The sequence below is a fragment of the Polypterus senegalus genome, chromosome 6 (assembly GCF_016835505.1).
Source record: "Polypterus senegalus isolate Bchr_013 chromosome 6, ASM1683550v1, whole genome shotgun sequence".
Taxonomy (NCBI): domain Eukaryota; kingdom Metazoa; phylum Chordata; class Cladistia; order Polypteriformes; family Polypteridae; genus Polypterus; species Polypterus senegalus.
In genome coordinates this window covers 162,218,481-162,234,066 of record NC_053159.1, presented here as the reverse complement: position 1 = coordinate 162,234,066, position 15,586 = coordinate 162,218,481, and the positions used below count along the sequence as shown (strand labels likewise).

The 15,586-nt window shown below is 37.3% G+C and overlaps 1 protein-coding gene across 1 annotated transcript in view; it reads left to right on the top strand.

Moving 5' to 3' along the window:
- The window catches only part of LOC120531755 (coiled-coil domain-containing protein 148-like), a 233,834-nt gene that overhangs the window by 102,170 nt on the left and 116,078 nt on the right, over positions 1 to 15,586 (top strand). The window contains exons 7-8 of the mRNA XM_039757449.1: positions 4,111 to 4,206; positions 12,023 to 12,204. Of these exons, the coding sequence (XP_039613383.1) occupies positions 4,111 to 4,206; positions 12,023 to 12,204 (278 nt within the window). The remainder of the gene's footprint in view (positions 1 to 4,110; positions 4,207 to 12,022; positions 12,205 to 15,586) is intronic.

The following is a 15,586-nucleotide window of genomic DNA, read 5'->3' as shown; positions in this document are numbered from 1 at the left end:
TCACTTATATTAACAGGCAGATCTTTACACGGTTTCAGGGGCCTGTAACTAAAGCTCAATCTACCACTATTATTTTATTAATCCTTGGAATCTTAAGTAGGCCGACATCTTAAGATGTCAATGTGCGGTTTAGTTTGTAAGTAGTGATAAGTTCAGATCAGTAGGCAGGACCCTGGCCATTTAAGGCTTTATAAGTTAAAAGGAAGATTTTGAAATTAGCCTTGAGCTTAACTGGGAGCCAGTTTAAGGACTAGAGTTGTGTTTCTATTTTCTGGTTTGTGTAATAATTCTTTTAGCGGCATTTTGAATTAACTGAAAGCTGCATAAAGAATGTTTTGAACACCCAGTAAATAATATAGGGTTCCAGCTAACGATTATTTTTGATAATCGAATAATCTGGTGATTATTTTGTTAATAAATCATTTAGTTGGATAGTCATTTGAAGTTAGACACAATAAGTGCATGAAATGGAACTTTTTACCAGATTATCAGGTTTGAATCAAATGTTCAGAAATGTATTTAAAAAAATGAATTACTTGTAAATATTTTAAACAAAATATAGGTTTTTAAACAGCATTTATATAATAATACATTAAAAATAAATAGAATTAAGTAGCATGTCTGCCCCTGGTTGTGCAATGATCACACACACACAAAATTCCCTTAAAACACAACAGTTTTTAATAAATTAGTAAACTCACAATGTGGCTTATACAGTATATTCAGAATCACATTAAACCAATACTTCAAAGTTAAACATGTAATTTAAGTTATACATTTTTTTTCCAGTACCATGTAAACAAATATCTGACCATCACCACTCACAATAGTCTGTTGCACCATCATAATTTCATTATTATTATATTTTTGTAAGTCTTAAGTCCTGTTTGAAATTAGACAACGAACATCATTGTCATACTTTGGGGTAATGTCCAGACTATTTTTTATTTTGCAGCAAAACAAGTGGTTTCATTTATCTGAAAAGTATAAAGATAAAGTCATTTCATTATGGCTAGCCTAGCAAACATTGTGTTCAGATAGCTATATCACATAACTCTGAAGTATCAATCGATTTACTGGGATGACAGGGAGTCTTCCTCTTCCACAGAGCCTGTAATAGTAAGCTTCCTATTAAATTGTTTGTGCATCTCTTCTGTGCTGTCATGCCATGTGAGATCAGAACTGCACATATTGCAACTTGTAACCTTTTTTTCTGTCTTCAGAGAGATGTGCTCCCAAACTCTGCAAGTCTTAGGTCACACTGTCTTTTCTGGCAGTTGCTACCCACCTGCATTTTTTCAAATGCTTCACAACTGAATAACATAGTGATGGAATTGTGCGACAAAATATACTCAACCTAATGACATAATCAACTAATCGATGAAAGTGATCATTGCCAACGTTTTTAATAATCAATTATTGCCTCACTAGAAAAATCCCTTGCAGTAGTCCGTGTAGAAATAAATGCATGAAATAATTTTTCAGTAAAGTGCATATTTAGAAAATTTCTTAATCTTCCAACATTTTTAAAAGGAAAAAACATGTTTTGGATAGTTTTGTAATGTGAGTTTTAAATGTCATGCTAGTGTCAAAAATAACACCTAAATTTTGTGGTGTTTCAGTAAAACTAATGGTGATTCCCGCAGTTAAAAAGTAACAGAATGTTGTTGGGGTCAGCATCATTCCCTCCAATATTGAACATTTCTGCTTTTTCTGTATTCAGAAACAAGTAGTTCTCATCCTACCACTGACACCATTAAAGACAGCATTCAAGAAACGTCATTTGGTCTAAAAGAAGGACGTAACTCGGTGTCATCTGCATATAAGTGAAAATTAATGTAATGTTTTCTAATGATAATTCCCAATGGAAGCGTAAACTAAAAACAGTATACTGTAGGTCCATGTACACTGTAGGTCCATGTTCTGAGCCATGTGGAACACCGTATTTAATTTTTGAGTATAATGATGGAGTACTGTAGGCATAATTCTGTATGTGCTGGTAAGAATTTGATAAATAAGAACTAAGCCAGGCAAGTACAATGCCTGTGAACCTGATGTAATTTTCCAGCCTCTATAGTAAAATACCGTATTTACACGTGTACCACGCGCACATTTTTTCCCGAAAATTAGCATTAGAAAATCAGGTGCGCGTCATACACAAGGAAATGTAATTCTGTAAGGTTTACTTCTTCTGCTTGGGCTTGCGCAATCTGTCGCTTGCACAGTCGAGCTCTCTCTCTCTCTCTCTCTTGCTCGCGCACTCGCGCTCTCTGCCTCACTTGTGCTCTCTCTCTCGTGCTTACTTGCGCTCTCTCTCTCTCTCTCTAAACGCTTCCTATACAATCACAACGTGCGTCGTACATGGGGCAAAACGATTTTTGCGATTTTCTTTGTAAAAATTAGGGTGCGCATGGTACACGAGTAAATACGGTTGAATGGTTAATGGTGTCAAATGCTGTACTTAACTGTAACAACGTAATTGCTGTGAAGGATATCAGAATGTTGTTTATAACACAGACTAGTGTCGTTCCTGTACTATGAGCAATGTCGAAGCCAGACTGGAATTTCCCAAATAAATTGTTGTGTGTAATGTGAGGCTGAAGTTGTGTGGCAAATAATTTTTCAGACATTTTAGAGAGAGGGTAAGTTTGAAATGGGTCTATAATTATTAAGCATATGTGGCTCCCGCTCTGGCTTTTAATGTAACGGTCTGATAACTTTTAATTCATCAGAAATTGCACCATTCCCTAATGATCTATTGATAAGGTTAATAAAATAAATACAGCTAGTCATTGATAAAGCTCAGTGACACAGTTATTAATGCTATGGCCTCACAGTTTAAGTAAATTAGGTTCACATTTGGGCCTGACTATATCTGTGTGGTACATGCATGGGTAGGTATTTCTTTGGGCACTTTTATCTTTGTCCCACATTTAGAAGTTCATGTGTGTCAGATTTTTTGGCCGCTTTAGATTGGCTAGCATTAGCAAGTTTGCCTGCATTATGCCGTTTCCCAGCCAGGGGTTGCTTGCCATCTTGCATCTTATGCTACTGGGATAGGCTCCAGTCATGACTCCAGACTGGTAGGAACTATGTTGGTATTGACTGATAATGGAGGTAAAAAAATGTATCAGTTACTAGAATGATGTGAATATAAGCTAAGCTGATATGATGACACCTTAGAAACTGCACCTCTTACTGATCACTATTATGAATTGTTTTATGTAAAGTAATTAACTGTTATCTCTGAGTTGTGCTTGGTCAGTGGAATAGCACACAATTTCTAATCATAGAGCTGGTCAAGGTTAATGATTTCATTGCCTTGAGGGTGTCAGACTTAAAATCATAGTGGGCAATGGATTACATGTCTGCCTCATGACTTGTCAGCATATTTTCAAAGTATCGCAACCAATTAACGGACTGCCTGACACCACTGGTGCCTGTGTGAATGCTCTCCAGGTATGGTGCGTGCAGCCACAATGCTCACTCTTTCTTTTTCCTTTTTACAGCTTGTTGTGATTTGACAAACGCAAGATTTTGAACAGGCAACCCTCTCCTTTGTTTGCATGGTCCAAAAAACTGCTTTCCTTCTTTCTTTTCAGGCTTACTGGTTGTCTTCTCTTGCTTACACATGAACTTGCTCTTACAACTTCAGACAAAATCAGAACCGTGTGATTATGTTGGTGCACGGCACAGACTAAAATGACTGCTGTGAAGTCATGTCAGTTTGCTAAGATTATGAAAATAAAGGCTATGACTAAAAAACACTGAAAAAGTCATGCAGTATGGTGTGGGCTTCAAGTTTCAACCAGTATCACTTTTAAATTAATCAAATAGTCATTCAATCCTTGTTTAACTGAAGTTACTATCTTTGTAACAGTAATCTAAAGGTTTCTTTTTCCTCTGATAATGTTAAGGTAAATATTTGGTTACTAGAAACATTAAAAATTCTTCTTAAGTCTGGAAAATAAAGCCTTAAAGTCATTGATTAGAATGTAATTGATTTACCCTAATTGTACAAAGCTGAATAATCTGGATTCTTATTAACCCTTTTCAAACAGTGCTGGAATATGTTAAGATCTTTCACAGGATTTCCTTTAACCATTTTAGGTAGAGTTTGTTAAGGAGCAGCAAAATAAAATTTTGGGAAAACTGAAGTCAGAGTGGATTGCTGTGGAAGAAGACATCAAGGAAACAACTGTTGAAGTAAGACAAAATAAAGTATAACCTGTTATATTAATACAAAAAGTATAACTGACCAAACATTTATCATTGGTATTGATCTACAATATTTGACAAAGCATTTTTCACAGTGAATTTGTTGCGATTGCCAGGAAACTTGTTTGCTGAATTTTTCCCTAAGAATTCACCATGTAGCGAGCTTAAGTATTTTTTTTCTCCAGCACCCATGGTACTTTGCAAGGCCAGTGTAATATAACCCAGCTATAGCAGCCATGTTGGATGGGACAGCCCCCCAGTATATATCACTGATTTATTGCTCATCAAAGTGTATGTCTACATACATGATTGTGGACACAGTGATCCACTGTGCAACTCATTTGCAGTGTTTTCACAGACATGACCATGTATTCAACTGCAAGAATTAACAGTCAGTTTTCTTTGTGTTCTTCCAACAAATCATATATGTAATTCAGTGCATGTGATTGTGTGCATGTCATTCAATACATGCACCTTAACGTAAAATTGTGAAGACTTTGAATATTTCTTCATCTACAGTGCATAATATTATCAAAAGATTCAGAGAATTTGCAAGGGACAAGGCCAAAAGTCAATATATGCCTGTGATCTTTGGGCCCTCAGGCGACACTGCACTAAAATTTCCAAATTGTGGAACAACTTCAGAAAAATGTTCTTCAGCGTACATTTGGAAAGACTTTGAAAATCTCTTCATCTACATTACATAATATCATCAAAAGATTCCTAGAATCTGGAGAAATCTGTGTGCACAAGAGACAAGGCACGAAATCAATATTGAATTCCTGTGGTCTTTGGGACCTCAGGGGGCATTGCGTTAAAACCAGGCTTGATTCTGTCATGGAAATCACTGCATGGGCTCAGGGACACATCCAGAAATCATTGTCTGTGAACACAGCTCACCATGCCATCCACAAATGGAGGCTAAAGCTATCTCGTGCAAACACGAAGCCAAATGTGAGCATGATCCAGAAATTCCACCTTCATTTCTCAGCCAAAGCCCATTTAAAATGGGCTGAGGCAAAGTGGAAAACTGTTCTGTTGTCACACAAATCAAAATTTAAAATTTTTTTTTGGAAATCATAAATGCCACATCCTCTGGACTTAAGAGGAGGGGGACCATCCGGCTTATTACCAGTGCTCAGTTCAAAAGCCTGCATCTCTGATGATATGGGGGCACATTAGTGTCCATGGAATTGGCAGCTTGCACATCTTGAAAGACATCATCAGTACTGCAAGGTATATACAGGCTTTAGAGCAACATATGCTCCCATTCAAATGGCATCTTATTTAGAAAAGGCTTTGCATTTTTCAGGAAGATAGTTTTAAACCACATACTGCATCTATTACAACAGCATGACTTTGTAGTAGAAGAGTCCAGGTGCTGAACCGGCCTGACTGCAGTCCAGACATTTCACCAACTCAAGACATTTGATGCATCATGAAGAAAATATACGACAAAGAACACCCAGGGTTGTTTAGCAGTTAGAATGCTATATTAGACAATAATAGAGCAATATTCCTCTCTCAAAAGTTCAGCAACTTGTCACCTCGGTTTCCAAACATTTATGGACCATTCTTAAAAGAAGGGGGGATGCTACACAGTGATAAAAATGGCCCTGTCCCACCTTTTTTGAAACATGTTGCTGCCATCAAATTCAAAATGACTTTATTATTTCATTAAAATAATAAATTTTCTCACTTTAAACATTTGATATTTTTACTATGTTCTATTTTGAATAAAATATGGTTTGTGGGTTTACACAACATCCGACCTTTTTTGGAATTGGGGTTGTACATTTATTGTTGGGTCTGCCATGTCTGTGAAAGTGAGCTGCTGTCACTTGACTGCTTGGCTTGACTGTTGTGGCCACTATGTGCCATTTTGACTGTGTATTTCATATTCCATGTTGCATTAAAAATATTGCAATGCCATTTTAAGTGAGTTTATAGTTATTTTTAAATAACCGAAGTGGCTGGAGCTCTGACAGTTTTAAGATTTGTTTTTTTTTCTTAATCACACATAGTGAAACAATGTTAGTGATTATAAATGCAACATTTTTTGTTGATTATTTCATAGTTGTCTGCTGAAGACACACAGCAGTTCACATGTGGGCAACAGTGTTCAGTAATAGCAATAACAGCAGCAAGAAAGGATTTGTTGAGGTAAAAAGGATATGCAAATGCAGTCAAGTGCGAGCAAGCAGGGGAGGAGAGACACTGATTCACACCTGGTTACCAGTGTTTTATTGGTGTTGCTTGTGGTGGTAATCGGAGTTCTTTTGTGTATATAAAAAAAATCATCAATCACACTTTCTGAATAGAATTTCAGAGATGCTATAATGTGGGCATTTGCAGTGCGGCAATTTAGACAAAGTCAAAGTAGGGCAGGAGTGTTACATGCACATTGATGAAATAATGAAAGATTTAAAAACACAACGGTGTGCCATGAGACTTCTACAAGACCACAGTTGATCCAGCATTTCTCTGGCTTCTGTCTGTGTAAAAGTGCTTTCCTCTTTAACTCTCTTTTCTCTTGAGCCAGCCCTAGAAAGTGACTGTGCAGTCTAATATGTGATATAATTTCATGTCAGGGAGGCGTGGTGGTTCAGCAGTTAGCACTGCTGCCTTACAGCTCAGGTCAGTTTTTTGGCCACAATAATTAGTCCAGCATAGTTCATAGTCTCTTCCATAGCCATTAGAGATAATTTAAAGACCATCCATCCATCCATCCATTTTGCACCATTATAATCCACCCATAACTAGTCCAGTTGTCCTTTCCTCATTGACTTAATACATTTTGCAGAGTTCACTGAAATTCCCAAACATTTCCATGTTTTCAAAGGAAATTCAGTAGGATATGCTCATAACTGGTTTCCACAAATTATCTGCCCTTGTTTGACTATAACTGCCTCAGGGCTTGCTTGTAGCTAGCCTCTAACCCATAAATTATTTAACATGGAACATTAAATGAATAGAAAGAAATATAGATGCAGGTAAAATATGAAATTAAGTGGGCAAATTTTAAGTATCAGGACAGGATTGAGACTGAAATACGTATCAACAACCTTGGTTCATTGTGGATTGCAATGAAGATAATGACTATCATTTATACAAAAATCAATAATCATTTTGAATTAGCAAGAGTTAAAACTTATTATCAGTTTGCTCAAAAATACATTGAATTTTGTTTAAGGTTTGAGACACAGGTTTTTGCTTTGAAGATTATTCACGAAAAAGACCAGACCCAAGAATGAAGGTAGGAGTCACCCCTTCTTTGACAAGAATGATGTAAGAAAATTCCCTCAACAAGCTAAAATAAAAATAAAACTCTAATCTAGATACTGTACTAAAAGTGGACACCTGCTTCACTCCTGTGCAGAGCAACTCCTTCCAATATGGCAATCTATATTTAGGAATGTTAAACCAAATGCTAAACCTATGGCAATACACACTGAAAAGCATTAAATGACTTCAGGGCAATGGCCTTAACTACTCCTATCATAAAATCCTTTAAAACGTTAATTAAGAGAGAGCTGCCAAACCAATTCCAGGCCTATCTGGTACCTTACCAATTCCATTACAGAGCAAAGAGGGGTTGGAAGCATCCATCAGTGACACTTATCAATATATGGTAGGAACACTTGGAAGGACCAAAATATTATATAACATTATTTGTTTATTTCTTGTCTGTATTTAATACAATCCAGCTTCCTATTTCAGATGAGAAACTAATTGATAAATTCTGTTTGGACCCTAACTTTGTGGGGTAGACTCTGGACTTTTTAAGTAATAGAACAAAAAGACTGAGCGTTAATGGCTGATTTTCTGATAGTCTCAAATCATTCACTGGATCACCCAAGGCTACTGTTTGTCTTCCCTTGTTTAAATCAAGTTTAAACTGTTTGCTATATGGTCTCAGAATTAATCTGAATAAAAGTGTACTCTTTCCAGTGAATTCTCAAGCATATAATATTAGATTAGACACCCTACCTTTTATCATTGCAGAATAGTTTAAATACCTAGGGGTAAACATCACAAGTAAACATAAAGCTCTATATCAACAAAATTTCGCCGTCTGCATGGAAAAAATTAAACAAGACTTGCATGGATGGTCAACCCTTCATCTCACACTAGCTGGAAGAATTAACAGTTAAGATGAATATTCCTTCTAAGCTCCTTTTTTATTTCAAAACATTCCAATATACATTAATAAATCATTCTTTAGGCAATTAGATTCAACAATAACCTCATTTATTTGGAATTCAAAACATCCACGCCTCAAAAGAGAAACCTTACAAAGACAAAAGGCAGAAGGCGGCATGTCTCTACCTAACTTCCAGTTTTATTACTGGGCAGCCAATTTACAGACGATAAGAACCTGGACACAAATAGAAGAACATACACAAGCTTGGTCCGCAATAAAAGTAAAGTCCTGCAGTACTTCTTTATATTCCTTGCTCTGTGCTCCAATAAACACACGTTATCGGCAATATACCAATAACCCAATTGTGCTCCACTCACTTAGAATCTGGAACCATTGTAGAAAGCATTTTAAGACGGAGAAGCTTCTATCTGTGGCACCTCTGCAAGAGAACCACCTCTTTCAACCTTCACAAACATATGCAATTTTTAATACAGGAAAAAATTTGGAATTAACTTGCTTAGAGATCTTAATATAGACAACGTCTTTGCATCCTATGAACAATTACATTCCAAATTTAACATTCAAGCTACACATTTCTTTCACTATCTTCAAGTCAGGAACTTTGTTAAACAGAACCTTCCAGATTTTCCTCATCTTGCACCTTCATCCGTGCTGGAAAAAATATTGCTCAATCTCAAGGACTTAGACACCATCTCTACAATATATAAAATCATTTTATAATCCCTCCCTTTCAAAGATCCAAGAGGACACTGGGAAAAAGATCTCTCAATTAATATATCAGAAAAGGAGTGGAAAATAGCAATTCAGAGAATTCACTCGAGCTCCATATGCGCAAAACTTACTATTATACAACTCAAAATTATATATCGAGCACATCTGTCTCAACTAAAACTCTCCAAAATGTTTCCAGGTCATGACCCGACCTGCGAACGCTGCAACCAAGCCCCAGCCTCACTGGGTCACATGTTCTGGGCCTGCACCAAATTAACATTATTCTGGACAAAAATTTTTAATTACCTTTCAGACAGCCTTGGATTCACAATCCCTCCTAACCCATTAACAGCTGTGTTTGGTGTTCTTCTAGAGGGGTTTAAAGTGGAGAAAGACAAAAAAATTGTGATTGCATTCACTACACTTTTGGCACACAGACTTATTCTGATAAACTGGAAGAACCCAAACTCTCCTGTTTTAAGTCAGTGGGAAACTGATGTGTTATACTATTTGAAATTGGAAAAAATCAAATACTCAGTTAGAGGATCCGTACAGACCTTTTTCAAAACATGGCAGGATCTAATCAGTAATATTCTAAAATAAGCTCATAAAGCACAGAGAATTTATTAATGTAGGTATGTTTAGAACCCTTAAATTTCACACCGTTTGGCTTGCTCTGTCTCTCAGGGGTGGGGATCGATCTGTTTTTAGCTCAATTTTTCTTTTTGTAAAAACTTGATTGCTCTGTATGGATTGCAATAAAATTAATAAAGTATATAAAAAAAAAATTTCACATTTTTAACATTATCAGGTTTGGTGGTAGAAGTGTCATGCAGCAGGTCCTGAAAAACGTAAGAAGAAGTCATCAAAATTGAGGAAAATGTGAAACAAACTCTAAACTTTAGAGATATACCTCATGTAAAGTCTATAAAGTAGAAACTTCTGTCTCTTAATTCAGGCAAAGCAATTTTGCAAGAAAGAATGAGCAAAATTTGTAGTTGTTAATAGAAGGCTTTTAAAAGACTAATATCAATAAGTTCTACCTGTACACAATACTGACTCAAGGAGTGTTAGAATACTAAATACATCTCAGTCATTTTTTTATTTTGCATTTTATTGATTTAGAGTTTTTATTTTCACTCTGACTTTATAGAGCTTTCCACTGATCAATTGCTGTATCTATATTTATATAGTGAAGTTAATCTGGATAGCGATATCCTTATTGACAAGCAGGAGGACTCTGCCGCTACAGCAAGGGAGATCTTTCAAGACCCTGGAGGTCATATTATAAAGCCCTATGAAGAGTTTGAGGTTCCTCAGACAGCTAGGGGATGATGTGTTGTGGCCTCACAGCGGAGGAGACATCAAATTTGGCACTCTCTTAGCATACCTCTGCAGTGGGGCTAATATGCAGGAATCTCTGGTGCCTTATAGGTTGAGTCCTACCCATGGAGCACCAGAGATCAATCTCACCCAGGACCCCGAGAGGAGGTTAGGGCACAGTATAAAAGGGCGTTGCTTCCTTTTCTCAGTTGTGAGGCAGCTGGTGACAAGAACTCAGCTGGACTGAGGGAGGAAGGAGACCCAAGTAGTAGAATGTGCGCAGGGATGTTAACAGAGTAGCAAGGGTTTATTATTGCTTAGAGGTGTTTATTATTTTCTGTTTTGGTTGTACTTTATTTCTGCCCTGTATCACCTTGTTGACAATTTCTTTTTAAAGCCTTTAATTTGTTATGTCATTTTGGACTCCGGGATTGGTGTATGGGGTGGTGAGACACACAGGTGTTTCTATATATACAGGGTGAGCAGAAGTAGGTTTATCATTCTGAATACACAAAATGCAGAGTTTATTCTTGTACTATTAATTATTTATTTATTATTGTATTATTTATTTGTCTTCTTATTTGAATTCTTCTTATTATTATAATTATTATTATTGTTATTAGCAAGTAGAATTATAGATTTCTCCATAAATATTCCCGAGGCCCTACATGTACAAATGAAGATCTTAAGGATGCTAATGACACCGCTCTTACCTGGATATGGCAGTGGTGTGATAAGATATGAATGAATGAATTAGCAAGTAGAGTACAATAATGTGTAAATAATGAAGGCTGGCAATTTCAGCAGTTACGAGATTGTAAGTGCTCCATGCTATTATGACATTCTTTTGAATTAATTAAAAATTAATAAAGCTATTCTGATGATCATTACCTGCATGTCTTTTTCCATGTGAATATATATGTATATGTGTGTATGTGTATATATATATATATTGTGGACGCGGTCCGGACACAGACAGGTTGTTCATCACCACCACACGTTTATTTACAAACTATTTACAATGTTCACAAGTGCACACACGAACCCCAAACTCAGTCCTGGCCACACAATGCCTTCCTCTTCGAGCCGCCTCCACTCTCTCTCCTGCTTCGTCCTGCTTCCATCCGACTCTAGCCTCGAATGAAGGGAGACGGCCCCTTTTATCTCATCCTGGATGAGCTCCAGGTGTTTCACGGCATTCCTCCCTGGACACGCCCCAGTGTGGCGGAAATGACGGCTGTTCTCCCGGAAGCTCTCTGGGTGTCCCTTCTCTTCTTCCCCCCAGCACTTCCTGGTGTGGCAGAAGTGTTGAGGTCCAGGGTCCCCAAGGCATTGGGGCGCCCCCTGGCGGTGACCACGGGTCCCTACAGGGTTGGGCTTCCAAGCCCTCTACCCTTGGCCCCCAAAGCAACCAGGATGGTGGCCCCCATGTGATCCAGGATGGGTGCAGAACCTCTTCCGGTCCCGGCCGGGTCATTGCCCCTGGCATCCCTGACAATATATATATATATACACAGTATATATGGAGTACATTAAAAGAACATTTTGTAAATCACACTCCTTTACTTTTTACAATTAATACAGTGTTAATGTTCTGATTTTCAGGATCTGCTCTCTGCTGGTGAAGAGATTCCAAGTGACGTAGACCAGATTCCTGAACAAGTGTTTTTTATGCCATGTCCATATCCTGAATTGAAAGCATCTTTGATGAATGAATTTCAAGCACTTGGTGAAAAGTACAAATCCAGATTACAGAGCATCAATGAAAGACTAGAGGCTATGGACAGGTATAGTACTGAAAAGCTTTTTTATCTAGTGTCATTTCAGTGTCTATTCGGCAGTATTGGATCAGCTTTCTTAAGTTACAAGAAATGAGTTCAGTGCCTTTGTTTTTTTGTTTTATTCATTAATTCATTTATGCATTATCAATACCCATTTTGCCCAATATTGTACTTTATTTTGATTTCCAGTAGTAATTTTTGAAATTCACTTTTAACAACTAAAAGTGTATTCACCACTCACCCTAAAGTAATTCCATATTAGTTTATGATGTAGATTAAAAATAATACTAACAATAACCATGTCATAACTTTTTTGTTTCCATATACATCCTCAGATTATAACAATAGTCAATCCTACTAAATTTGTTGTAGTATATAACACCAATTCCAAGTTATATAGGACTCTGTGTAAAATGTAAATAAAAACAGAATGCAATTACAGTATTTGCAAATATCATAAACCCATATTTTATTCACAATAGAACATAGAAAACATATCAGATGTTGAAAGTGAGACATTTTACTATTTCATGAAAAATGTTAGCTCATTTTTAATTTGATGGCAGCAAAACATTTTAAAAAAGTTGGGATGGGGGCAATGAAAGGCTGGAAATTTAAATGGTACTGAAAAGAAACAGCTGGAGGAACATTTTGCAACTAATAAGGTTAACTGGTAACAGGTCAGTAACTTGATTGGGTATAAAAAGAGCATCTTAGAGAGGTAGAGTTTCTCAGAAGTAAAGGTGGGCAGAGGTTCACCAATCTGTTAAAAACTGCATCTACAAATAGTGGAACAATTTCAGAATAATGTTCCTCAAAGTAAAAATGTGAAGACTGAACATTTCTTCGTCTATAGTACATAATATCATCAAAAGATTCAGAGAATCCGGCGAAATCTCTGTGAGTAAGGGACAAGGCCAGAAGTAAATATATACCTGTGATCTTTGGGCCCTCAGGCAACACTGCATTAAAAACAGGCCTGATTCTGTCATGATTCTGTCACTGCATGGCAGGGACACTCATTGTCTGTGAACACAGTTGGCCATGCCATCCACAAATGCAGGTTAAAGCTCTATTATGCAAAGACGAAGCCATATGTGAACATGATCCATTAATCCCGACATCTTCCCTGGGTCACAGCTCATCTAAAATGGACTGAGGCAAAGTGGAAAACTGTTCTGTGGTCAGATGAATCGAAATTAGAAATTCTTTTTGGAAAACATGAATGCCGTGTCCTCCGGACTATAGAGGAGAGGGTCCATCTCGCTTGTTATCAGCGCTCAGTTCAAAAGTCTGCATCTCTGATGGTATGGGGTGCATTAGTGCCTATGGAATTGGCAGCCTGCACATATGGAAAGGCAACATCAGTGCTGGAGGGTATATACAGGTGGTAGAGCAATATGCTTCCATTCAGATGACGTATTTTTCGGGGAAGGACTTGCATATTTCAGCAAGACAGTGCTAAACTGCATACTTCATCTGTTACAATAACATGGCTTCTTAGCAGAAGAGCCCAGATGCTGAATTGGCCTGCCTGCAGTCTAGACCTTTCACAAACTCATAACATTTGGAGCATCATTAAACAAAAAATATGACAAAGATGACCCAGGACTGTTGAGCAGCCAGAATCCTATAACTGACAAGAATGGGGCAAAATTCCTCTTCTAAAAGTCCAGCAACTTGTCTCCCAGATGTTTATGGACTGTTGTTAAAAAAGAAGGAATGCTACATAGTGGTAAACATGGCCCGGTCCAAACTTTCTTGAGACATGTTGCTGCCATCAAATTCAAAATTACCATATTCTTTTCTTAAAGCGGTATGTTTTCTCACTTTCAACATTCAAAATGTTTTCTTTGTTCTATTGTGAATAAAATATGGGTTTATGAGATTTACAAATCATTGCGTTCTGTTTTTATTTACATTTTACACAGCATCCCAACTTTTTTGGAATTGGGGTTGTACATTTTCATCACATGAGTTCTTTCTGCATTGTGTTGTCAATATGATTGTGCATGTTTGACATTTATTCACAATACTAGTTCATATTTGCTTTCAAGTGAATGCAGAATAATGGGCCGTCACTCTGGTAAAACTGAAGGAACCCATTTATTTGCACATTAAATAACACATTTGTAAATCTTTCTTCCTAAACAGTTTGTTTTCTCTAGAGACCTGTTATCATCATCATCTAATACACAATGTGATATACAGCTTCTCTGATGCATTTTTAAGCCATTTGTACCTCTTATGAGGGTCTGGATCTCCTATAGCAGCTGTTTTTTTAACCTGAAGATTTTGTTTGATTGTTTTTGCACAAATTTATTTCATGTTAAAAATATTTTTATTCTACTTTTCCCGTTTTATATTCTGCATTTTGTACAGTTATTGACATTTTGTGGTTGTTTTTGGATGGCTGCAGCTATATTGCTAAAATTGCTACACCTGTTGCATGTCATGTAAAATGAAAGGTCACTAAATTAGGCATACCTAATAAATACAGTATGGCAGGACAGCAGGGACAGTATCCTAGCTTTGGGTTAATTTTTTAATAGTTCTTCCACTGCTAAAAAGACATTTTGTTTAGGGCAATGTAATGATGCAGGTTCTGCTCCACGCTCCATCTTACTTCTGGGAGCTCTGAACCCAACACCTTCGGTAATGTCACAGATGAGCTGGACAGTGAGGCACAACAATGAAGAAAGGGGATGGTGCAAATTACTTTTATGTTATTTTATTACTGGTACTTTTATTTAAAATCTACAAACCAAAAATGAATTGTCCAAATTAAAGTGCAGTGCAGCTTTCTTCTTTTTTCGGCTGCTCCTGTTAGGGGTTGCCACAGCGGATCATCTTCTTCCATATCTTTCTGTCATCTGCATCTTGTTCTTTTACACCCATCACCTGCATGTGCTCTCTCACCACATCCATAAACCTTTGCTTAGGCCTTCTTTTCCTCCTCCCTGGCAGCTCTATCCTTAGCATCCTTCTCCCAATATACCCAGCATCTCTCCTCTGTACATATCCAAACCAATGCAATCTCGCCTTCCTGACTTTGTCTCCCAAACTGTCCAATTTGAGCTGACCCTCTAATGTACTCATTTCTAATCCTATCTATCCTCATCACACCCAATGCAAATCTTAGCATCTTTAACTCTGCCACCTCCAGCTCTGTCTCCTGCTTTCTGGTCAGTGCCACCGTCTCCAACCCATATAACATAGCCGGTCTCACTACTGTCCTGTAGACCTTCCCTTTCACTCTTGCTGATACAAATTACTCCTGACACTCTTCTCCACCCATTCTACCCTGCCTGCACTCTCTTTTTCACCTCTTTTCCACAATCCCCATTACTCTGTACTGTTGATCCCAAATATTTAAACTCATCCACCT